Source organism: Lutjanus erythropterus, chromosome 14 (assembly GCF_056507025.1).
Source record: "Lutjanus erythropterus isolate fLutEry1 chromosome 14, fLutEry1.hap2, whole genome shotgun sequence".
Classification (NCBI taxonomy): Eukaryota; Metazoa; Chordata; class Actinopteri; order Lutjaniformes; family Lutjanidae; genus Lutjanus; species Lutjanus erythropterus.
In genome coordinates this window covers 17,199,357-17,224,229 of record NC_139330.1, presented here as the reverse complement: position 1 = coordinate 17,224,229, position 24,873 = coordinate 17,199,357, and the positions used below count along the sequence as shown (strand labels likewise).

General features: G+C 41.0%; 1 protein-coding gene across 7 annotated transcripts in view; it reads left to right on the top strand.

Annotated features, from left to right (window-relative positions):
- The window catches only part of tp53bp2a (tumor protein p53 binding protein, 2a), a 36,325-nt gene extending 12,752 nt beyond the window's left edge, over positions 1–23,573 (top strand). For 3 of the 7 annotated variants that reach the window (XM_084735179.1, XM_084735181.1, XM_084735180.1), the window contains 19 exons: positions 1,512–1,659; positions 2,747–2,860; positions 5,290–5,360; positions 6,229–6,330; positions 7,738–7,912; positions 8,509–8,690; positions 8,807–8,971; positions 9,228–9,266; positions 10,858–10,905; positions 12,393–12,576; positions 15,370–15,492; positions 15,654–15,775; positions 16,172–16,580; positions 17,933–18,789; positions 20,075–20,212; positions 20,368–20,501; positions 20,835–21,001; positions 21,144–21,343; positions 22,328–23,573. In XM_084735179.1, the coding sequence (XP_084591305.1) occupies positions 1,512–1,659; positions 2,747–2,860; positions 5,290–5,360; positions 6,229–6,330; positions 7,738–7,912; positions 8,509–8,690; positions 8,807–8,971; positions 9,228–9,266; positions 10,858–10,905; positions 12,393–12,576; positions 15,370–15,492; positions 15,654–15,775; positions 16,172–16,580; positions 17,933–18,789; positions 20,075–20,212; positions 20,368–20,501; positions 20,835–21,001; positions 21,144–21,343; positions 22,328–22,369 (3,420 nt within the window). In that variant the 3' untranslated portion in view covers positions 22,370–23,573. Of the gene's footprint in view, positions 1–1,511; positions 1,660–2,746; positions 2,861–5,289; positions 5,361–6,228; positions 6,331–7,737; positions 7,913–8,508; positions 8,691–8,806; positions 8,972–9,227; positions 9,267–10,857; positions 10,906–12,392; positions 12,577–12,939; positions 12,997–14,511; positions 14,563–15,369; positions 15,493–15,653; positions 15,776–16,171; positions 16,581–17,932; positions 18,790–20,074; positions 20,213–20,367; positions 20,502–20,834; positions 21,007–21,143; positions 21,344–22,327 lie in introns of those variants that run through there. The other 4 variants (XM_084735185.1, XM_084735183.1, XM_084735184.1 and 1 more) reach the window with 4 other exon arrangements.
- Positions 23,574–24,873: the final 1,300 nt, after the last annotated feature.

The window sequence follows — 24,873 nt, the reverse complement described above, 5'->3', positions numbered from 1 at the left end:
TCTGTAGTCTTATTCAGCCACTTGTTAGCAACCACCTTTTTAAGACACATAAAAACTTCAACATTTATGTGTTTTATGTTTTGGACCAAAACATGAAAATTTCTTAAGCTTTTGTTTAACCACAGAACTTATTTCAGGCATCTAACCAAAGTCCCATTTAAAAAAAAACCTCTTGACTTTGAGGCAAGAGAATCAGAAGTGCTAATATGCTAACTAATTTCCAGTCTTGAGGACTCATTCCTGCATCACCATATTAAAATAGCAAAATAATATGACAAAAATCACCCTAAAAAAATCTAAACAATCTGCATCATCGAGTTACCCAAGCCCAACTCCAGTAGTAGCAGTATAGTAGCTGTCACAGTTTCAGTTTGAATTATGGGAGGAATGCCTACATTTTGGATACTTGGTGTTAGACAGCTCAATTTTCTGCTCAGTTTCAGTGTGTTGTGTTTTTTTCTGCAGTCGCTGAAGGCTTTCACATTCCACTTCTATCAGTGACAGCTTCATTGAGATAGTCCATTTCTTTTCTGATAGTCCCAAGCCAGTCTCTACCATCTGTCAGTCACACACTGACATACAAATCCAGCGTCTCCAAAGTCCTCATTGGTCTGTCCCTTTAGAGTGCTTGGCAGGAGTATTTTTTTGTCTGTGTGTGTGTGGGTGTGTGTGTGTGCGTGCACATCTTTGTTAGGATAGAGGGATCTCTCGTGGTGGTGACAGCACTAGTTAGCAGGTAGATGGTGTGGGGTTAAATGGAATTTTGGGAACTGGACTCAGATTTCTCTGTTGACAGAGGAATGGGGACTGGGAAACTCTTCCGATGGTTTTGCAAGTAGTAACATTTCCCCATCATGCTCAACAGGGCACAATTCTGAATTGAATGCCTTCCGATTAACCTTAAGACTGCAGCAGTATGAGGTGATGCATGCAGAGAGAGGAATAAAATGCATGTCCAGTTTCTCCATATATTTCCAATGTTTGTTCATGTCAACTGGGTGAATGAATAAGTGAATATCTTGCAAAATGTTTTACATACAACATGTGAACAAAAAGGAATAGAGTCACAACTTAATGTTCAGTCATTCAGTGCTTCTGCACCATCAGATACTATAAACCAGAAACAGAATTCTCTTTCTAATATCTCTCTGAGATGTGAAAATGTATCAGTAGTTTTACTGTTAGAAGTGGTGGCGAGTGTCCCTCGGGCTCACAATGCTTATTCAGGCTTCAACAGCAAAATAAGTTTTAAAATCCATCAGTGATGCAGCCTGAGAGAGAAAACACTCCTCTTCCTCACTGTCATAACATTTTGAAGCTACTGCTGTTTGCTCTTTCTCTTTCTCTCCAAATATAACACACTCACACAGAACCATGACGAAGTAAGATGCTAATTACAGAGAATTATGATGTTCACTCTGTTTGCACCAAGGTCACCAGGATCCTCTATTTTGTGTTGTTATTTAACTTTATCTGCCTCTCTCTCTTTTCCTCCTTCCCGCTGTCCCCAGATGTTCCTGACAGTTTACCTCAGTAACAATGACCAGCATTTTACTGAGGTTCCCGTTACCCCAGAGACGCTATGCCGGGACGTGGTGGAGTTGTGCAAGGAGCCGGGAGAGACAGACTGCCACCTGTCCGAGATGTGGCGTGGATCTGGTAAGTAACTGTACCAGTGACCCAGTGGTACTCTATTTCATCCATGCGCAATGAAGAACATGAGACTTTCAGTCACATGCTGTGTTGTTTATGGAATATGTCTGCATCCCAAGGGACAGGAGTCACTGCGCAGACACTTGTTTGTCTTCTTCCTTTAATTAGAAGGAAATTGCTTTTCTGAAATCGGTCATATATAGAGATTAGCTGTGTGGTCAACTGCTTGGTGATTTTCTTTTTGAAGGGCTTATCTCTTTTGGGGTTGTGATGCAAATGAAGCAGAGCTTATAATCCCTGTAACAAACACTAGCACACAGACATCTCCCACATCTCTCAGGTGGGAGGAGGGGTTGGCGATTTCATGCCTTCCCCATTTTTCCCCATCTCTGAGAGTCATGAGGTATTCAGAATCAGAACTCAAGGAGCCAGGCTTCGTAGCTGTTTCCATGGTGATGCTGCCATAAGAGCGAAGAAAGTGCCAATTATTGTGTTTGAGTACTTCCACAAGTAGTCTGAAAAGAGACTGCTAACTGCTGAAAAGATTGTCTCATTTTGCAGCCATTTCTCACTACAGACCCGCTGCTGACTCTGCTTGAAAGCACCGCAGTGGCATTTTGAATCAAATTCAGATGTAAAGCTATTAATAACCGGTATATTACAGTTGTAACTGATTTGTTTTGCTGTCAAGCCACTATAATAGATGAGCTTCATTGACCTCTACTTGACTGTAATGTGTCAGTCCATTTGTGTAATGAAATGGTCTTAAGCAGGGTGAAGAAAATGTCTGAGGAATGACTGATGAGCCCTTTGGCTCCGTACCAGCCAGAATAATTGACAAAACATCACAGTTGTTTTCCCTGAGGTCATTGCTCAGAAAGATCAACTAGATGCAGATGGCTCTGATGAAATGAACATGGTTGGACAGGATTCACAAACAAACATCACATGCACACTCGGCATACATTGCTGTTGTCACATGTTTTGGCCTTGATAAGATTAATGTAATTACACTTTTTAAAGTATTGACTTTGTGGGTGTGTTTTTACCTCACACCTGAGCATTGACGTGTGTTTATGTTTACCATCTGCAGAGCGAGCCGTAGGTGATGGGGAGAGGATGTTGGATGTGCTCCAACGATGGGGACAGCACAGGGCAGAGGTGCGCTTCTTTCTGCGTCACAATAGAGCTCCTAGCAGGGAATCAGGTAAGTGTACATCTCACACCCCAACTATACACACAACAGATAACGAAGCAAAAGCAAGGGTTTGTAAGGTCAAATGAAGGACAAGGTTAAATGCACTTCAACAGACTCACAAAGAGTTGTAGCCCTGTCTGGTGCTCTCAAAGGCAGGATAATCTTGTCACAGGAGAGACTTTGAAAATTAATCCAAAATATACTGGAGCATGAGGACTGGACTTAAACTTTATTTAAAAGAGCATTATATAAGACCCTGTATGCATAAGACCCTAGCATTAAAAAATAAGTAATGCTATCCAAATAGTGAGTTGGTGCCATAGACTGTAAATTTAATAGATTAAATCTCTATTTAATGTATGATCCATGGTTGAAGCAAGTTGTTCCCCCTCCTCCCCACACTGAAAGCTCAGGCAGGTTGCCTGCAGGCTGCAGGGACAGAAACTATGTGTCAGTTGTTTGTCAGTGTGAAACTAAGCTTGCTATCCTGAAAACAAAAGCCCACTGCTCCAAAAATACACACGCTGCAGGTGGAGTTAATTAATTATTTCTTATGACTCATAAAGAGACACTAACTCATTTGTTGAACATTCTGCATTAATTTTAACTCTAAATAAGTGAAAAAAGGAGAATATATTGGCTGTAGTTTTGTTGTTTGAGAAGTTACTATTTCCGCTTCCTTAATCTCTGATAACCTATCATGATCATTTTATGACTTAGTACAGTAAATACATGACATATTTCTCCTTTAACGTTTCAATGCCAAACATGTCTTCATCAGAGTCGAGCAGAACAGAGACTCACATTCTCTGAAATCACTTCCCTTAATTCGCAGGTTAGAAAATGTAGAAAAGAATTATATAAACAGCTCATTTAAAGAGGGGACACTTGTGAGAGATGCATAGCACAACAACCAACTTAGACAGTGGACCACCATCGACAATTCTAAATAGCCTGTTATCAAGTAATATGATATAATCACAAACAAGTAAGACTTGGCTTAAAAAATAAGTCAGGCTACTACAGGATACTTTCGACTAATTTTCCAAGTCTCTGGTTTCAAAGGTCACTTTCTCTCACTTAGGAGTCATGATTTGAATGAGGCCTGTCCTCAGAGAAAAGACATTTGACACTAACGTAGTAAACTCCAGACATGCCAGCAGTCTTTAAACATTCAACCCTCCCCTTCCCCTGTGGTGTTAAGCATTCATGAAAGAGAAGTTTACATTAACAGTCTGTTTGAGTCTAAGAATGAACCAGAGCACCTCTCCTCCTACACCACAGAGGTTTGGAAATGGTACTCTCAAGGCAGCCTTTATCCAGGAAAGGGTTTTATATTAGCAGGCGTCAAATCCTTGAACAAGCCCTACTTAGCCATACTGTTGGAGGCCAGGCTGAATGCAGGGTGTCCCAGTCACATCGTCATAAGCCTGTTACTTTTCAGTTTTCTTAGGAACACAGAAAACTCCAGTATTTTGGTCGTGCGCTATCCTCTCAGTCCCCAGTTGCGTAACTAAGCCCTTTTACCCCTCACAGCTTGAGTCTGGCCCAGGGATTAGATGGCTGTTTTCCTTTCCTGTTATCTTAGCCTGCTCTTGTTTTCCCACACTGTTAGCTTAGCTCTGCTCAGTCTGTCCAACACAGTTCTGTAGTACCTTTTTCTGTTGGCCTGCTATATTTTTCATCAAGGATGGGAACAGTTTGTCTCCTGATTATTTGGTGTCTATATTATTTATGGCAATACAGTTTTACTACCTGTAGTTTGACTTAAATGTTGACACTTGACATTGAATATCACAATGAGCATTAGCTTGGTGTTCTGTTCAACTTAACCAGTACATGTATTTAACATGGACACTGTATGTCAGGGGTCCTCTAAAACCATTATGCAAGCTAAAAGGCTTTAGTCATGGGCCAAGGCTTTAAGGATGGGATCTGGATTGCCAGACCCACCCACCACCCACCACCCACCACCCACCGCCCCCCAGCTGTCAAAGGCCAGCAGCATGATTGGATACAAGTCCATTCATGTACACAGACTAGCACATACACACACAGTTGTGGGACCCACCGCCAGACGGTTATGTATGAGGTTAAATCCTGAGATTATTGCAAGTCACAAAGAGCACTGATCCCAGTTGTTTCCCAGAGGAGTGAAGATCATTCAGCACTAGCCAGTCTGTTTAGCCTGGTGTTGTGCTGATCTACACTCAGCTCTGCAGCAAACCCACAGAAAACTGTACACTAGGTGTACCCTTGTTTGTCAGAGACAGTGACAGGCAAAAAAGGCAAGAGGAAGTTCTTGTCATTTTTCACAGCTGTCTGTAAAGGCCAGTCATTTTGCTGCTTCTTGGTTTGGACTAAACTGATGCAATCGCATCAGATAAAGCTCAACAGTAGATTGTGATTTCTGATGGAGTCTTTCATCGTTTTCTCAGGTGGGTCAAGGGGCTCAGAGCCGAAGAGGAATGGAGTAAAGGGTCCTCCAGACAGAAGGATGGAGAATGGGGTGAGTTCTTATGTCTTCTTTTTAGACTATTTGAAATATGTTTTGCATAATGCTTCCATTTTTAAGGAAAAAAAAACTTGTTTGTCAGTCAGTAAAAGAGGAGAGGCATATCCCCCTGAAATATTTTACCTGAGACAGTTAAGTGCTGACAGCATATTATCCATACCTTTGCACACTAAATTATTTTACTTGAATGTAAAGCTACAATATGTAACATTTCCACATTAAAATGTGTAAAAAAAAAAAAAGACTGGACATATGTTGTATGTTTTGTTGAGTTGTGTACATCATCCCACGTGTTTCAAAAAAATTTTAAACCTAAAGAAAGCCTTAGTTTTATTCAAAGTAAATGTACATTTCATTTAGTTGCCAGTCAGCGGCACCAGGTGAAATGCAGGATACATCAGAGCGTGAGAAAGGAAGTCGGCAAATATGACTAAACATAACATGGATAAAACTACATACTGTATGCTTAAGAAGAAGAAAAGAAGCCTTGGAACTGTTATGATTTGCCAGGCCTTTTTTTTTCACTGCACCATAGTAAAATAACATTAGAATTACAGTTATTATGCTTGTGGCTCATTGCAGGTAGAAGATATTTTGACCACCATGTTTGTTGCATTTTGTATGACTGTTAACATAATTATTAAGTTGAAAACATGACCATCTTGAAAATGATAATATGTTATACTACGAATCCTGAAATTATTATAAGACCAACTTTGGTCCTCTTTTGAGCATTTGAGAAAGGTACAGGGATTTAGATGCTCCTACATGCTTGGTCTTTTTTGAAAAAAGTCTGTTGCTGCTATAGCTTTTCTGAACGTGTCCTCTTTTCTCCTTTGTTTGTCCATTTATCTCATCCCAGGTGGCGACTCCTCGCATGGACATGACGCTGGCTGAACTACAAGAGATGGCCACCAGGCAGCAGCAGCAAATAGAAGCTCAACAACAACTCCTCGCTTCCAAGGTGCATAAAGATGGAGTGCAAGATGAAAGGAGAGATGGGGCCTGGTAGAGAGGATGAGTGGATACAGGGGATGAAGAGGTTGGAATAGTGGAGATGAAAGTAAAAGCCAGAGGAGGAGAGATAAAATAATGGAGCAAGATTAAAGAGGGTGTTATTGGGAGGAGGTGGGGAGATGATACACAAAACAAAGGTACTAAAACAAGCCTAGTGCACTTGTGGAAATGGAGACTTTAAGATTGAATGCATGTGGAGGTTGTGACAGACTGAGTGGATGAACTCTGGATGGCTGCAGGTGCAGTATTTATAATTTGAGAAGCCTGAGACAGCTGCCTTCCTCGGATTCTCACTGTGCAGGACTCATCTCATATTTGAAGATTTCCTTCCTTTAAGACTTCTCTCTCACGTTGCTCAAGATTTATTGGTAATGGCAGGAAAGACACTTGAGAGAAAACAGACGTGATGTAATTAAATTATTGAACATTTTTCCTCCGACACATTTTTTCAGTTCTTGCTGAGGCACCTTAAAATGTTTATGTTCTGCTGATCCAGATATATGTCCTGTATTAAGATAACTTTAAAAACTTGACATGTGCCTTTCTCTTTATGTCCCTGTTTAAATATGCCCTGCAGCCTGTCAACTTTTGTCCTTGACCCACTTTAGCATTCCAGTCTAAGCAACTGTAGTACTGTCTGTGTGTCTGACAGGATTATGTAGCAATTCAAGGAATGTAAGCAGTCAAGTAGTCATGTACACTTGTACACAAGTCAAGTAAGCAAACAGGCATTACTGTCTACACACATCACATGCAGCAGTTCCGGATAGAGAAGCTGTTGTGCTCATGTCGGAACCGGTTTGGTAGAGCTCTGTCAAAATTTAAGGCTGTTTAGCTCCACAGAATGTTTCCCTGACCTTTTTTAAATTCTTTAAACAAAATATTTATCATTTTTCCACAAGAACAATAATGATAAAACAAAACAAACATATATGCAATAGTAATATCAACAGAACTGCTCAGATCAGCAAACATATAGAAGAAAATCAGATCCAAGAGAATTCAGATAGGACTGCCAGACTTTGTGGAACTGATCTACTATGGTATATGGAATACTTATACCATCCTTAAACAGAAGGGCCCTAATCGCTAGTTCACTGTAATATATGTTTTTCTGTCAGCAAAAGTGAATGTTACAAATGTTGAATGTTACAAAGCATTTTGCTGGCTAAAGCATTTGTAGTAATACTTGGGAGGTCTAAAATACAAGACATTGGATCCATGTCTTAAAATGTGAGGAAAGCATAGTCAGCCATGGATTACACATAAATGAAAGTTAACATGGATGTGTTTGTTTAATTATGTCCCTGACCTTTGCTCCGCGCTTCCTTTGTTCTCTCTTTTGTCTCTTTAGGAGCAGCGGCTGCGTTACTTAAAGCAACAGGAGCAGCGTCAGCAGCAGCAGGCCTCTGAGCAGGAGAAACTGCAGCGCCTTAGAGAGAACATCGAGAACCAGGAATCTCGGCTCAAGAAGGTCCGGGCCCTCAAGGGCCAGGTGGAGCAGAAACGCCTCAGTAATGGCAAACTGGGTAAGCTCATGGATTCGATGCCTACTTGGAATATTATGTGACTAGAAGCATGGAAAATTTGGTTTAAATTAGGGCTGGGTACGGAACTTCGATTCTTTTATGGCACCGAACAAAGTGCTTCAATACTATAGAGTATTGAGAAATAACTTGTCATTCTGTGCCACATTTTGATACCCTAGGACTAAATCTCCAAGTTGTGGTTTCATTTTTATGTTGTAAAACTGCTCTGAGTGGAAAAATGCCAAGGTGCTGAAACATAAATCTAAAAAGTTGAAGCAGACTACATAAGTTTAACCACTTGTGGTAAATACGTATATATGTTCATGTTATGAAACTGCTGTCCGTGTGTCTCTCTCCAAGAGATGGAATATTGATTTTTTTAAATGGAACTAAAATTGGTACAGAAAAAAGTGTCATTTGGGAACCAGTATCAAAGACAAGATATCTGTTTTAATACATTCAGGCACGTATTTCTTTCTCATTTTCCCTGTCTTCTTGATATTCTTCTCACCTCCCTCTCTCCATCATCCTCACACACTTTCTCTCTACCTGTTGTTCCATCTCTCCACCTCCCTCTCCTCCTCATCCCTCTCCAGTGGAGGAGATAGAGCAGATGAACAACCTGTTCCAGCAGAAGCAGAGGGAACTTGTGATGGCTGCATCTAAAGTGGAGGAGCTCAACCGACAGCTGGAGTTGCTCAAAAATGGCAAAATGGACAACTTCCATGACAACCAGAGCTCTGTGGCTGAACTAGACCGCCTCTACAAGGAACTACAGGTGTGGAGAAATTATGTTTACTAAATGAAATTCAACACCAACAAAGAGAATTGAGCTCTGAAAACAATATGTGTTTTGAGTGACCATCCTTGTGTCTTGTCCTTCTTGTTGATCAGTTGAGAAACAAGCTCAACCAGGATCAGAACTCTAAGTTGCAGCAGCAGAGAGAGAGCCTGAACAAGCGCAACCTGGAGGTGGTGTCCATGGACAAACGTATCAGTGAGCTCCGAGATCGGCTGTGGAAGAAGAAGGCAGCGCTGCAGCAAAAAGAGAACTTGCCTGTAAGTATTATCACACCACAACAACATACAAACAACATAAAAGCGTAACCTGGCACAGAACCCTTTCAAATGGCATCTTTTATACTTTGTGAAAGCTCCTCATGTAGCTTTAATTGTTATTGTGACTATCTTACAAGTTGTCAGGCTGCCATTATTCATATCTACAAATAAATGATGGAAATGGTTTTGACCTGAGCCCCCCCTACTGGCCTTAGTTATAATAAAGGCTGTTTGTATCTCTCTCTACCTCCGGAAGCCTCAGATGCCCTGGCATTCAGAGCTCACCCATACCAACGTAAGGCCCCTTCACCTAACTCTCCTCTGTGTGGGAAATCCTAGTGACCCCCTCACTCGAAGGAGTCGACTCCTATTCGTCTTTTTTTCCATCCTTTGATCTCTCTGCCTGAGATAGCTGCTGGGGATTGATCATTGTTTTGATCATGTCAGAGTTGCATCTGAGTTTACACTCCCACTTCTTCACTCGGCTGTGTTTTCAGTCCCATTTGGCAGGAACAACTCCTGAAGATGAGAGAGGAGTAATAAGAGCAGGCTGACAGGCAGGAATGTCAGGGGAGATGCTATCTTTTCTGGCTGCACTCTTGACAGAAACAGGAAAAGGCGAGTAACCAGTTTACTAAAGGCAAACAACAGTGTTACTGAAAAACAGTAGCTTTTCAAAACACATCTTATAATGAAATACATGATGGGATTCAACAGATATTAGAAAAAAATTAGCAGTCTGAATAATCCAGCTCTAATGGGTGCTAAATGTTTGGCACTGAGCTCACTGCCAGGAGTCTCTCTGCTGCTCCGCTCCTCTCTCCCTTTTCCAGGAGTTGTTTTGAACACAGGTTGCCATGGGACTGTAAATAAGAGCCGACAGACTTATCTATGAAACAGACTGCGAGGAAGGAAAATGAAGACATTCACTGTAGGGAAAGCAAGGACATAAGAAAACATAAACCTTCTCACTGGATGATGGATGATTTTTTTTCTTTCACCCTCTTAAATAACATAAGTCATTTTACTCTGTCCTCTATGCAATCATGTCTTTAATCGTGTTTTGCTGATAAGGTTCTCTCCGATGTAATTAGGGTGTTTCATTGGCCTTCATCATTAACTTTCTGTCTTTCAACTAAGTTAACATTCAACAAATTAACCACAACAATTATCTGATGCTGATTCATAACTTTGTATTCATTCAGTGCCATCAATTTATTTTCTATTTTAGTTCCAAAAAATAGCTGCAGATGCAGCACGCAGTGTTTACCAAGCAAATGCAGTGTACATGATCTAAAGTGGCCTATAAGTTAGAACATAAATAATTAAAATGGAGACTTAACATATTCTTCTGAAGCTCTGCTAGAAACCTTTTAGATAAATGAGCAACTTGCACCCTAATCCAACTTTAAAGAAGCCCAGCTTTTCTTTTGATGTTGCGTTGACATGTATAATAAAGTAGAAACAGGACAGAGAAAGGTGTGTGCATGTGTGTTTGTGTTTTCATGTGGGTATGGGTGTGTGTGTGTGTGTGTTTTGGAGATGAAGGCCTGAATAGGCCCTAGTGAGGAGGTGATTTACCCACACCCTGCCTGGAATCATAATGAGTAGGCCTTTTTCACACCAGTACAAAGACACACTCCATCCAAGCCGCTCTCTCCTCCAACCAAACAGCAAGTGTCTGGCTGACATCACCCAAGAAGCACGTCCAACCATACTGACTGAAGAGAGGTAGTGTGAGAGCTGCCAGCCTGGAGTCATCCCGCTCCGTCTTAGTTACATAGTTCAGGAAACAGTTAAAAACAAAAGCTGATATTCGATCAGAAAACGGGGATTATTTGGTATTTTGAACTGCTGTTGCATGTTTGTGCTTTTGTTTTTTCAAGAATGGCTATCCTGGTAAAGAGAGGGCTTCAAAAGACACTCATCTTCAGGTAACTAAACTAGTATTGGAGCTCAACATATGTTTGTTTTCTTTCTGATCTGATCTTTTGAGTATGACATGGCACTTCAGATTTCATTAGTTCTTTAGTTTTGCTTCAGACCATTTTGGGGCAAAGTTGAGCCATGTTCATCTTGTTTTAAAGGGATACCTTGTCATAATGTTATCAGCTGTACGATATGTTTTTGTCCAGAAATTGAGTTATATTTTAAAAGATCGTTTTAATTCTTGACTGAAGTTTATAGTGAATGTTAATCAGTATGTTTGTTGGCTTTGGAAAGCACAAGGGCATTTCATTTCTTCTGTACGATGTTGTATCTATGACAGAGTTAGTAACGTTAATAAAGTTTTCTATAATTAAGTACACAGGATTTAAGAGGTTGTACTGTCTGTGTGGATTTTTCATCAGCACAGAGGCTACATCTATCCTAGCTGCTTTAAGATCACTGTAAATTAAAACTGCATGATGTTCAGTTACAACATGTTTTATGGAAAACACCATTTAAATGCAAGGATTTGAATATTTATAAATCTTTAATCAGTAACTTTAACCCAAGCGTTTTCTTCAAACAATATAGGAGTTACTAAACAGAGTGATTGTTAAGAAAGCTATAGTAAATACTGGTGACAGTGGTTCAAGGCAGGGTTTTGAGGTTGGTGATGTTTGTCTGTCATTCCAGCATTTGATCCAGAGTAAAATATCATTTTTACTGTGTGGTGGAAGCCAATTTGTTGCACTTATAAGAATCTATATATGACTTATCATCAAGCACCCAGCAGTATTTCTAGTACGCTTCATGGCAGTATTCCTTAGTGTTTCACTGTAATGGCCACTCTGTCAGCACCACCCACAGGTCAAAGAAATTAAGAAGACTGCCTTACAACTTATATAACACTTCCAAGCTAACCAGAAGAAATTCTTTCTTGACACTTAATTTATAGATTTTCACTGTACAGAAGAAAAAATTTCAGGACGATACATATAATATCGTTGCAGACAATTCCAGACATGTACATTGTTCAGCAGTGTTTACAATAAAATGACCTTTTCGTTTGAATAACAGCATAGCCTGCTCTGGCGCCACCCTCAGGCCACAGGTTTCACTTTTGCATCTCTAGCAGCAAGATTCTAAAAGAACTGAAGTTGTCTCACTATTTGTCATCCATCATATGTTTTGTTTTTTGTAATGTAATGAACATCACAGCCTTAGATAGATGTTTAGTGTTTTGATTAATGCCTCGGTATTAAGACTAATTTCAGCATGCTTTCTGTGATGTTCATCTCAATCTCAACAGTTCTTGTATCATTAAAAAAAACATCACATAAAGTTTTGGTTGCCTTTTTGTCCTTTATATGTTTATGTGTCTGAGTAGTGTGTTTTCACTCTGTGGTCTACAATAATACATGATATTTTAAATTACTCTTACTGACCTTTGCCACACTTTGTTTTTCCTCTCTCCTACTCTTTCTCTGTACAGCTGCCCTCTGATGGCCAAGCCGGACAGCAGTCAGGCCCGTCTCGCGTGGCAGCAGTCGGCCCATACATCCAGTCGTCCACCATGCCCCGGGGCCCAGTGAGGCACGACCTGCTTGTAAAACCAGCCTACCCAGACGGCACCGCCACCCTTCCAGCCCAAGACCCACAGAGCAAGGCCAGCACAGGTGAGCAGCCAGAGGCAACATGCCGTTTGCAGAGTGTGACCTCTTAATTCAAGCCTTTTCCTTTCTGACCATGACTCAGATCTCTGCTGGGGCCAATTTGGCAGGCCTTCACCTCGTCCCGTCTGTCATTTTAGATACAATTTAGTCAGCTAAATTTGGTGAGTGCTGGGTCTGCAATGGCTCATTCAGCAGCAGAGTTCAAAAATGATGCATACATGAGATCACAAATGTAATGGAAAACCATTAGTAAAGAGTTCTTGACTGCTACGACTTCTTAGTTACTGTTCCTTGTGTTTATTTGTGTCTCTCACCATGGAGTTGTTTTTTTTACTTGAAATGTGACAAAACTGTCACCTCCTCCAGCAGGAGCAGAGGAGTCTGGGACAGTTGATGACTGCGATGTCACTCTGAGCTCAGAAGGTAGCGAGTTACCTCCTGGATGGTGTGTTGTGATGCTGCATTGCTGAGTCTGAATATCTTGATCTTTTTACCTCTCTCCTTAAAGACATTCTCTGAAAAACGTTTAATATGTTTTGCAGTGGGTGAACCAGTTTTTGAGCCTGTGTTTTTTTTTTTTCTTTGCCACAGTGTGTCTCTTTGTGCCAAGTGTCATATCAGCTCACACTACACTAGTCTTGTGAGTATAGGGAGTCATTCATAACCAGGAAAATTAGTAGATGTTTCAAATTAATGCTCACTCTAGTTCCTTATTCTCAGCTTTCAGCATCCAGCAGTGCTAGGGCCTTGTAATCAAAACAATCCACTGGTGAGCACTGATTTACTGTCAGACTTTGTATGAGAACTAATTACTGATGCAGAATTCTGATTTGAAACCCGAAAAAGACGATATGCATTTCCTGTCTGACATTACCTTTGTTTAAATGGATGCATTGTTCATCAGTCGGATTGAAATCATTACACATACGCTAAATAAAGTGTTGAGCATGGACACATCACCTATCCCCACATGTGGCAGACATGCACAGAAAGATCATATTTATTCCAACCAGAGAGAAACGATCAGAATAAGCATTTCCATTAATATTATTTTCCTGTTGAACAGATTATCAAATGTTTGCACCACCAGTCTCTTCCCGATGAGGTACTCCTGATTGGGATATTATTTAGATTATTTGTGGAATTTTAGCATTCACGTAAAATGATTTCTAATACACACAGCATACCTGATCTAAAAATAAAGTGTGTTTTTTTTCCTTTTAAAGTCAAGTTTAAGAAATGGTACACTGCAAGCTGTTGTTGCATCAGCACCCTCTCCCCATGGACTGCAGTAGCATGTGTGCAGTTTAATGGAGAGGGGCAAAGTCTGGCCACAACAAATGATGGGCCAGAGCAACGTATCCCATTTAAAGATGTTCTTTGTGCTGTCCTCTATGCAGTAATTCTTTCTCACGTGCTCCATCTCAAGACTCACTCTCTGAGCCCTAAATCAGTCCCCCAGTGGATAGTGGGCCAGCAGTGCACTTCATGTTATTAAAAATGAATGATCCGACACCAAAATTAGTCATTACAAAACAACAGCAGAAGGGGGACCCCCCTCCCACCTCCTCATCAGCTCATGTTTTCCTATTTGAAGCAATTCCACATACAGGAAGTAAAAGTAACAGGCTTTTCCCAGTCTGTCACGATGCTGCACGCAATTATTTCTGCATGCTGAGTTGATTTGCTGTATGGGAAGAAGAGAGATAGAGATGGGCGGGGAGGCAGAGGAGTCTGCTCTTAGCGTACACCCAGTTCCTCTTCAGCAGGGACGTTCTTCACAGTATCGGGCAGGCTACTGGGTGTTGTGCTGGTCTCTGTGTGGCCCCTCAGGGGGGCCCCTGCCTGGGCCCAGCCAACAGCATGTCTAGAGCAAAGGGAGATTTGGAGCTTTAAGGCTACTTTGTTTTTCTTGTCTTTCGAATGCATCTTCTTCAGAAGCCATGTTCTTGCTTAAGCCTCTGAAAGAGCTGCGGGCTAAGAGAAAAGGTACACACTTGTGTTTGTGTGCGTGTGTGTGTGCTTCTCCACAGCTTTGTTTCGGTGTGTTAATTTTTCACGAGTGATTCTCACTGACAAAGATGAGATGTTTTTTAATCATTTCTTAGCTGGATCTTTGGTCCTGTTTGCTTGTTTTGCTGCTGTTTGTTAAAGCGTGTTTGTTGAGCTTTCTCCTCCTCAGTTATTTTTCTGCCGCTCTAAATGGGTCAGTTGGAACAAACACATAACCTTCAGCTGAACTGACATTCTGTGTGGATTCTGACCAACCAAATCAGATCTTGTTTGCAAAATCTGTGTGTGTTTGTTGGGGTGTTTGTACAACACCTCTTGAGAGGGAGCATTTAACTTACAGTCTTCAGGCACTGCCATGGAAGTCATGTTTTACCATTTTTGATGTGATGCTAATCTTACTAGTTGCAAGAGCTCCACGTTTTTGTGGCTCATCTGACTGGGGATGTCTGTGGACATGCATGACCACTGGCTGGGTCTTAGTCAGTCAACCAAAAAAACAAATGATGAGTAACAAGGGAGGTAAAATACAACAGAATCCGCTGCTCTTCTTTCAGAAATCCAGGATTGTTCACTCTGTGTCTCCAACACACAACAAAACACACAGCTCTGTGAACTTTTTGTTAATCCCGATAAATAAAAACTGAGGCTTGTTTCCACCGAGTGCATTGGCGCTTTGTTTTAACTACAATTTTATATAAATTCCTATAGTACACACTAACATTTTAACACTCTCTACCTCTCTTTTTTTCTTCCTCTCTCCTTCTTCTTCTCTGGGTCCTTCAGGGCTTCAGCCATCCAAGCTGGCAGACTGGGGCTCTTCAGGTTCAGAATCCAACACCAACGGTCATGGTCCAGCTTCAACACTGCCACGAATGACCTCTCACTCCAACGCTAATGCAGAGCAAGGTAAGAGACATACAGACGTAGCATTTCCCCAGAAACTGCACCGCAGTCCCTACTTACTGTGAAGCTTCCAAAGGAGCTTTGGTTTTGTCTTTTTATGAATCACACTGTGTCTGAACATGAGATGAAACTGATTACTGTCTCTTCATATGGTCTGTGGATAGATGAGACGGAACTGAAGAGGGATAGGAAGGTGCGTCCATTTTCCATGTTTGAGCCAACGGAGGCTCCTGCCACCTCCCTACGCAAAAACCAGAGCAGTGATGACCTGGTCAGGGATGCTCAGGTGAGAGGGAATGAAAATACAATCCTTACATCTGCATCGGAAAAAAACATCACTCATCACATGGTTTCTTCAGGTCCATAGACAGCCTTAAAAAAAGTCTAAAATCCAGTAATCTGAGTTTTAGGCCTTAAAATGTCTTGAAATGTTACAGAAGTAAGCAAAATGTCTTTAATATGTTTGCATGCATTGTGTGCAGCCTTTAAAACCATGAAAAGATAACACTTCTACTATATCACAATGTAACGGTATTCAAAGTCTAACACAATATGTAATCTCATATCATGCTGTCAATATATCTATATACTGACCAGCCCCACCCTTCATCAGATTTGTTAATTAGAAGCAGGAATACAGTATGGTATCTAATTTTCTATCTCTCTTTCCTTATCTTTCCAGTCTGCTCCCAAGGCTCCAGTCAAGGTGCCTCCTCCAGTGCCCACCAAACCAAAAGGCCCTAATGTTGTGCCCTACGGCAAAGCAGGCCTCAACACGGGCACCTTCCCTAAAGCCAAGCCCCACAGCCAGCAGCCCCAGGCTGCCCAGGGCCGCAGCCCTCTCCCACCCTCACAGAGCCAGACACTCCCCCTACCCTCCAAGCAGGACACTCCACCTGCAGCCACGGTACGGCCCTTCACCCCAGAGCTGCCCTCCTCCAAAGACTCCAACCTGAGTAAGCCCCAGACACTAGCAGCCAGCTCCATCTACTCCATGTACACACAGCAGCCTGGCTCAGGGAAGCCCTTCCAGCCCGGTGTGCAGGGTGCTCTGAACAGGTCACAGAACCGCACCAATGGATTTGTCAGTGGTAAGAATAACCAGTCACAACTTCACAATTTAGTACCCAAACAGTGCTGTTGATGGGACACGGATGAATGAAGTCATTCTTTTTGAGATCTTTGATATTAGACTAAAAGTAACAGTCTATCTGGTCATGAACACATCCTTTCACTTGAGAGGATCCTGTTTCAGGACAAGCTTTGGTTACACAGTGCATTTAGATAAATTACGTGTAGAAGTAGAAGGAAACACTTTGAATTAAACATAAATTCACAGAAAAATCAAAGAGCATCTGATCTATAAAAAAACAAAGTATAAATGAATGTATATAAGAGAAAAGAAAAGTCATATCTCATGTCACTTGAGATATAGTCACTGTAAGGTAATTCTGCCCTGCTGCCGTTCTCAGCATCCTCAACAAGAGAATATTCACACGCCACTGACCAGAGGAGCAGCTAGAGAGGCTGAGCCATCTGTTACATCTTCTCCTTATAAACACAGTCACGGGCAACCATACCTGCTGACTCTGACTGCAGTTGTGGAAATTAAATGGAACAAATTTCTGTCTTTCTCTGATATGCTTCTGAGGATTTTCATGTAATCCCTAGTTTTGTTAGATGAATAGAATATTATCGTGTAAATACATCTTAAGGAAAGGTTATTAAGGAAGGTTATTAAAAGAGGTAATTAGAAAGAGACCCCTTCCTCCACAGACAGGTGCAATAAATAAGCAGTCTAAAATCTACATAGGCATAGAAGAGGTCTAATAGATCAAGTATAAAATATCAGACAGTTATTTACACTTCACTTTTCTGATTTCAGCAGGGCCAGTAGTAGGTGTGCAGCGCTTAATGGCTCATAGCTTAAGGTCAGATAGATAAATTACCAGAACAGTATTTCAAGTCCATCTATAATTAATAGTCTTATCATGTGAACATTCTTGACCAGTGTTGCCTTGAAGCAATAATTTATATTTAATGCAAAAATGTTAGTAGATTTTGAAACTGGTGAAAGCGGGTTCTTTACAGTTAGACAAAAACAAACAGTATCTTGTTTTAACGGCGATAAAGTGCAAACTTCATGCTTACAGCCCTGTTTTGCTTTTCTTGTGTTGCTGACTTTACACAACTCTCACAGGCTTGTTCAGGTGTCAGTGCTAAATACAGTATTTAACAATTATTAGCATGATGAGTTTTCTAATTATATTATAATACCTTTGTCATTTTGTCAGTCATAATTCGTCATTAAAAAGTGAAATCAGCCTCAGAAATTACTTTTGTGCAGTAAGTGTTTGAGAATCAAGGGCCAGTTATTAGATTGTTAGTGGTATTATCTCTCTAGATATTAGTTTTAACGCTTGTTTCCGATCTTTGTTTCTAGTGTATGGTAAACCAGTGATCCCCAGTGGAGGCTCCCCACATCCAGAGAACCCCTACATGGACCGCCGCTCCCCTGCCCTAGAAACTGAGGTTGACCACAGTGGAGCAAACAACGTGGGTCCCAGCCAGTCTGAGGGCCCTCAACCAGAAACGGAGCGCATCCCCCGGCCCCTGAGCCCAACCAAGCTACTTCCCTTCATTTCCAACCCCTATAGGCATCAGAGTGATGGTGACCTGGAAGCCCTGAGAAAGAAGCTCTATAATGCCCCAAGGCCACTGAAGAAACGCAGCTCCATCACTGAACCAGAGGGTCCTGCAGGGCCCAACATTCAGAAACTCCTCTACCAGAAGACCACACTGGCAGCTATGGAGACCACTGTGACCACACCAACCACTCCCACCTATGCTGGTGAAGCGGAGAAGGCGGCGGAGGGATCTGTAGGTCCGCATGTTCCAAGCCCCCTGAGTGGTGCAGAGAACCACTCCTCAGAGACGGGACAGACTACGGAGGGAGGACAGCTCCCACCTCACATCCCAGGTGCTAATGTCCCCATTCCAGCCCCAGCTGAACAGACCAAACCACCTTCATCCATCCCAGAGAGTGAGCAGATTATACCCCCTCCTCCTCCATCCCATCCAGCACCCAGGCCAGATGATGCTCTTTTCCCACCACCACCCCTTGCTGACTTGGACGATGTAATGCCTAACCTACCGCCTCCGCCCCCAGAAGGCTTCCTGGAAGAGTTCCCCCCATATCCCCCACCCCCATACCCAAGTGGAGCTGAGCAGGACAGCTTGGGAGAGGACACCTTTAACATGAAGGCACCTGAGGTCACAGGCCAGGTCACTCTGCCACCGGTATGAATCACTATCATTATACGACTCTCTGTTGTGGTGTTTGTGTTTTTATGGCTGTAAGGATCAGTCATGTTAAGTGATGTTAAGGGCCACTACAGTCCAGTATAGAGTGTTTTCATGGCATGTCATCAATCCGGAGGTCGGCCATGTTGGAGGTACAGAATGTCAACAATGCGACTGAACTTGCAAAAGTTCCTGATTTTTGTTGCTTGGTCAACCTAATAACTTCGTAAGAATAACAAACCAGTTTATCATCTGTTGGCCTCTTTAATAAACTGGTTAAAGAGGGATATTTTAATTGCCTGAGCATTTTGATCCAGAAAGTTGTACCAGAGATATTCAAATTTCAAAAAAGTAAAGATCAGTTGATCACCTGCCTTGGTGTTTATAATCTACATCACTGATGAGATGGCTTCTCAACCTTAGTAACATTTAAGGTCTTCAGCTGTGTATGAGTGAAAAAATGAGGTAGTTCACTATGTCAGGATAATAAATGGCGGACAAAATTAAAATTTAGATAAAAATACAAAGTAATGAAAAATATAGATCTATAATAACTGCAATACGTGACATAGGTGCACTCTATAGATTTCCCTTTTTTGCCTTTTTTGCTTTATGTGCCTTTAAATCCCCTCACATGTTTGTTTGTTAGTTCCACAGGGGCAGGTCATGAGTTACATTTAGTGCACTTTCCACTTTTTAATGACCTGCTCATTAACAGCGGTGACCTGCTCTGATGTTATATAATTAAATAATCCCTATCAATTACTTCTATTGTTTCTGGAGAAAATGGGCCTTGTTCTGCTTACACTAAGCGGATACCCACCCCACTTTCCCCACATTTGCTTAGATGCATTCTGTGCTCAAAATAAACACCAGTTTACATTTTCTTTTTGTTAATCTCTTAGTGAAACTCCTTACGTGAGAGTGAACCAATGGCGAATCCGTTTTCTGACCCATTTTTCCCCCTTGGTTCCCTCTTTTTGTCACGTACATTTAAGACCCGTTTAGTTGCATAATCATGTTTTTTGAGAAATAAGTGTGTTTCTTACAGCTTGTGCTGATTAGCTGGATTAGCAGTACACTTAGAGATGGAAAACAAGTCCCTCCTCTTCTCTTAATGCACTTTGAACACAAGAGAGAGCGGACGCATCCACCTCAACAGGACAGACTAACAGGATGAGACTCTGCAGTCACACATCTTAGATTTACATTTATCTTCACTGTGTTGCTATGGCTACTTTAAGATTATTTGTGTGACACAAGATTATGATTGTGTCTTTAGGGAAAGAGGACCAACTTGCGGAAACCAGGCTCTGAACGCATCGATCACAGCATGAGAGTGAAGTTCAACCCTCTGGCTCTGCTGCTGGACTCGTCTCTGGAGGGAGAGTTTGACCTGGTCCAGAGAATCATCTATGAAGTAAGACATCTTCTTCACAAGAAACTAAATGTAGTTTCTTTATTAGTTAGTTTTAGAATAAAAATATTCAAAAGTAGTTATTATATTTCACTATTTGCTGATGCAAAAGTGAAACTGAGCGTCTCCCTTCCTCCCTTGCAATTTCTCTGTCACAGGTGGAGGATCCCAGTCAGCCTAATGATGAAGGGATCACTGCTTTACACAATGCCGTCTGCGCCGGACATACAGAGATTGTCAAGTTTCTGGTTCAGTTTGGCGTTAATGTCAATGCTGCTGACAGTGACGGCTGGTAAGTTCAATCGCTGTTGTGGTTTATCTAAGGTTCTTTCATCCGTGCCTCTGACAAGTCCCAACTGCTATAATCATGCTACATGCTTGTTTCTTTTCAACTCAAATCTGGACAACTCTAAACTCAAATCTTGCAGTATGAGCTGGTTAACAGCATTAACTTGAATGGAATTAGAGGCTCCAACTGAACTCACCAAAATCCACTCATTAAATTCAGTGTTTTGACAGTCTGTCTGTGGCAGTTGGCGTTTCTCTTCACACTTCTCATCACCCTCTCCCTTTTCCTGTGCTTACCACCTCTTCCTTTTCTTTTCTCGCCCACCTTATAACACAGGACACCCCTTCACTGTGCTGCATCCTGTAACAATGTGCAAGTCTGCAAGTTCCTGGTAGAGTCCGGCGCAGCAGTGTTTGCCATGACTTACAGTGACATGCAGACAGCTGCTGATAAATGTGAAGAGATGGAGGAGGGCTATACCCAGTGCTCTCAGTTCCTCTATGGTTAGTGAAAGCTATTTTATTATTTTTGATGTTATGTGTGCATACTTTTTAATATGCCCAGTATCTATGTTTCTGTCTACACAACAACTCACTGCGCTTGTTCTCTTGTGCTGATTTTTTTTCCCCATGATTTTAAATCCAGGTGTGCAAGAGAAGATGGGCATCATGAACAGGGGTGTGGTCTACGGTCTGTGGGACTACAGAGGTGAAAACCCTGATGAGCTGTCTTTCCGCGAGGGAGACTGCATGACCATCATCCGCAGAGAAGACGAGGATGAGATTGAATGGTGGTGGGCACGCATGGGCGACACTGAGGGTTACATCCCTCGCAACCTTCTCGGGGTGAGTTACAAGTCACTGAAATTGTGTTGATGAAAAGAGTATTAAAGGGATAGTTTGGATTATTTGATATGGGGTTGTATGAGGTACTAAATGATAGCCAGTGTGTTAGCTACAGTAGATGCTGGTCGAGAGAACCCCAGTTTGGAGAAGCAGAGAGGAATACCAGCACAGAAGCTAAGCAAAGTAGTGCTGTGGACAGGGGTGGCAACAAAAGGTATTTTAGTAACTTAAAAAAGCACTATTTAAGTCTATGCTGTATTTATAATATTTTCACTGCTTCATCTTGCCATCAGACAGCCTTTTCTGACAAGAAACCACTGTTAGGTAAGCCAAATATCACTGTCCAACCAATCAAACTTCATTGGTGAAATCGGTTATATTGCCTTGCAGAACATGCGAGTTGCTGTTTCTTGTGGCTGTGACCTCTTAGTTTGTTTGTGTTATTTGTAACCTTGGTGAATCTGAGTTAACCTTTTAAAACACCAAAGTCACTCAATGAAACAAACTAAATTAAACAGATTGAGGCAGTGGTAGACCAGCAACCTCAGTATTCTGCTAATTAAAATGACGGATTTTGCCTATGGAGATTTGGTTGGTTTTGAGAGAGTGATTTTTGGCTTATATAATGGTGGTTTCCTGTCTGAAGAGGTTTTCTGATGGAAAAGAAAAGCAATGAAAATACTCTGAATATAACATACACTTAAACAGATTTTTCTTTTTTAGGTGGGCCTGTATTAAAGTGGCTAAAATATGTTTTGCTACTGACTCTGTCCACAGCAGTACACTGCTTAGCTTCCGTGTTGGTGTCCCTCTCTGCATTTTCATACAGGGCATGCCAACTAGCATCTACACACTCTAAAACACTTACTCTGGATAAGGACCTCATATAACCCCACTTCAGATAATCAAAACTGCCCCTTTAAATTTAGATGCATTATGTACATTATGTACATTGTTGACATGTCCTCTTGTTGTCTCTAACAGCTCTACCCCAGAATAAAGCCAAGACAGAGAACCCTGGCTTAAAACACAAAGATTCCTGCACATTCCAGTCTGCCAGAACTCTCCAAAAGACACATACAAACACACACATACATGAACACACACATGCACGCACACACAGGCTTTAACAGACTGGGGAAGAGAAGGACATTGCTGAAATGAAGAGAAAAGGACAGACCAAACAATATGAAGGATCAACTATGAACTCTCTGGCACTTTTTTTCCTGTATCTACACCAAGAGAGGGATCATCCCTCACTTATTTTTCCAGGCCACACTGTGTACTGTGTACTTAAAGACACTATTGGTATTGTTTCGCCTTTATTCCACTGTTTTTGTTGTTTTTTGTAATTAGTGTCTGAAACTATTTCTAAAAGTGACAGAAACTCAAATGTTGGGATGTAAATGGAACAAGCAGTATTTTTATTGCTAGAAAGTGATTTTTACACTTTTGAATAGTCTTTTAAAACTTGTTTTCTCAGCTATCAGTTATTTTCTAACACACTTGGAGCTCTACATCGCCTGAGGTGAATGAGTGGATGATGATGATGATGATGATGATGATGATGATGCTTTTGAAATGCTCTGTTACCATGACAATCTTTTGGGGCTTGTTTCTCATCATCTGTGTTGAGTGACTGTGCCTCTATAACTGCACTGGAGGTGTAAAGTTTCAGCTGTGACTGTTCTGGCTAAACAAGTAGAAAGCGAAATGTTTGGTGGAGAAGCGGTGATGAAGCTTTTGATTGATCTATTACTGTTCATTCTGTGGTGTATGATACCCAGAGAGCCAGTCAGCTTTCCTGCGTTGGCACATGGTTGAGATGCCATAGATATTGTGTATTCATGTGTTTCTGTCACAAAAACTAGTGAAATGTTACTGTAGGAGTGATACTGCTATGAAAATGGACTTTTAATATTTTATTACAGCCATTCCATGACAATACAGTGATGTACAAAGGCAAGAAGAAAACTTGCCTTTTTGTAGTAAATAGTAAGAGATGACACACTATATTGTAACAATTTCTAAGTCAAATCAAAAATCAAAATAAAATAAGGTTGAACTTAAACGGTTATGAGTTCCCCAAACTCAACTCATCACATATCTCTGTCAATGCAGATGTATTTATTTTTGTTACTTTTTTCTTTAGCCCTTTTGTCAGAACTATAACCACAAATGTACTGTAGGATTTCAAACATTTACAATAAAATACTTTGTACTCAGTTTACATAGTCTTGTTCTTACTGACCACACATGCCGAATTTTCTTCATTGTGATAAAGGTGAGTAGACACCAGATTGAACTAAATTAAGTCAGTGTGTGGGGCTCCATGAATTGTCTTTTTATATACATTTGCTGCCCTCTTCTGGACTGAAGGTGACATGTTCCCTTTTCTGAGAATGAATTCAAATGGAGAAAAAAGTGACAACATGCAAGTCTTGTGTAAGTGACACAGTACATAAGATTTGCTTTAGGCAGCCATGAAAAACAAAACCAGGCCATCTCTGTTGCTAGAAATGTGGTGTCGACTTCACCGAGCTTCTGTTTGTACAATAACGTCTACAAAATTAATTAATATCAAACACTGTCAGTGACTTCCAGTCACCGCTGACAAATTTAGCTGCCTATTTGTCATCTCTGAAGAAGAAATAATAGTTCAGGGTGCAGGCAGGTAAAAGCATTTTCCTTTTTCTTCAAAGATAAAAATGAGATTAAGTGAATTAAGTGAAAAACCAATTTAACATAATTCTTGTCCAATTTATCAATTTATTTATATTTTTATTGCTTTATTTGTAGTTTATTTTTTTTATATATCAGATTACGTACTGAAATTTGTTTCTATTTCAAGAGAATTTTAACATATTACATCTGTCAGTATATTACACTGTGTAAAAATACTGAAACCGTGAAGTAAACCTGTTTGTTTTTACTGTGGACCCAATGAGTCATCAATAAGAACAAAAACATATTGAGCTATAATTTATTTGGTCATTTTCTGTGTTCAGTATTCAGATAAACTCCAAAACAGGTGTTTTTAATTACACAGGTGTTCCATACTGCATGAATTATGCTTCTGTCAGAGTCGGCACACACTTAACATTATTAACACTGGAGGTTGTTTTTCTGCCCCAGATGAAAAAGCAAATATTTCCATTTGTACTTTACTTCACTGCCCAAAGACTAAATAATGTCAGAATATTGCAGCGTAATAATTTCATTTCTGGTTAATCAGTTCGACATGAAAACAAACAAGAACAAACAGAATGGTCCTAACTGATTGTGGCAAGAAAATGAAGAATATGTGCAGGCGGCTGACATGAGATTTGTTGCTGACCGTCAGACTTGTCACTCTGTTGGTTATTGCAAACCAAATACCAAAACAACATAGCCGCCTTTTTTCCAAAATCATCACTGACGGGGCTTAGGGACAGACAGGACTGCACCAACGTTCCTACAGTGCGTCCTTGGATGGACATTTCAGTCTTAGCCACGAACGTCAACCTTATGGTGGCACAAGAGGAAAAGTC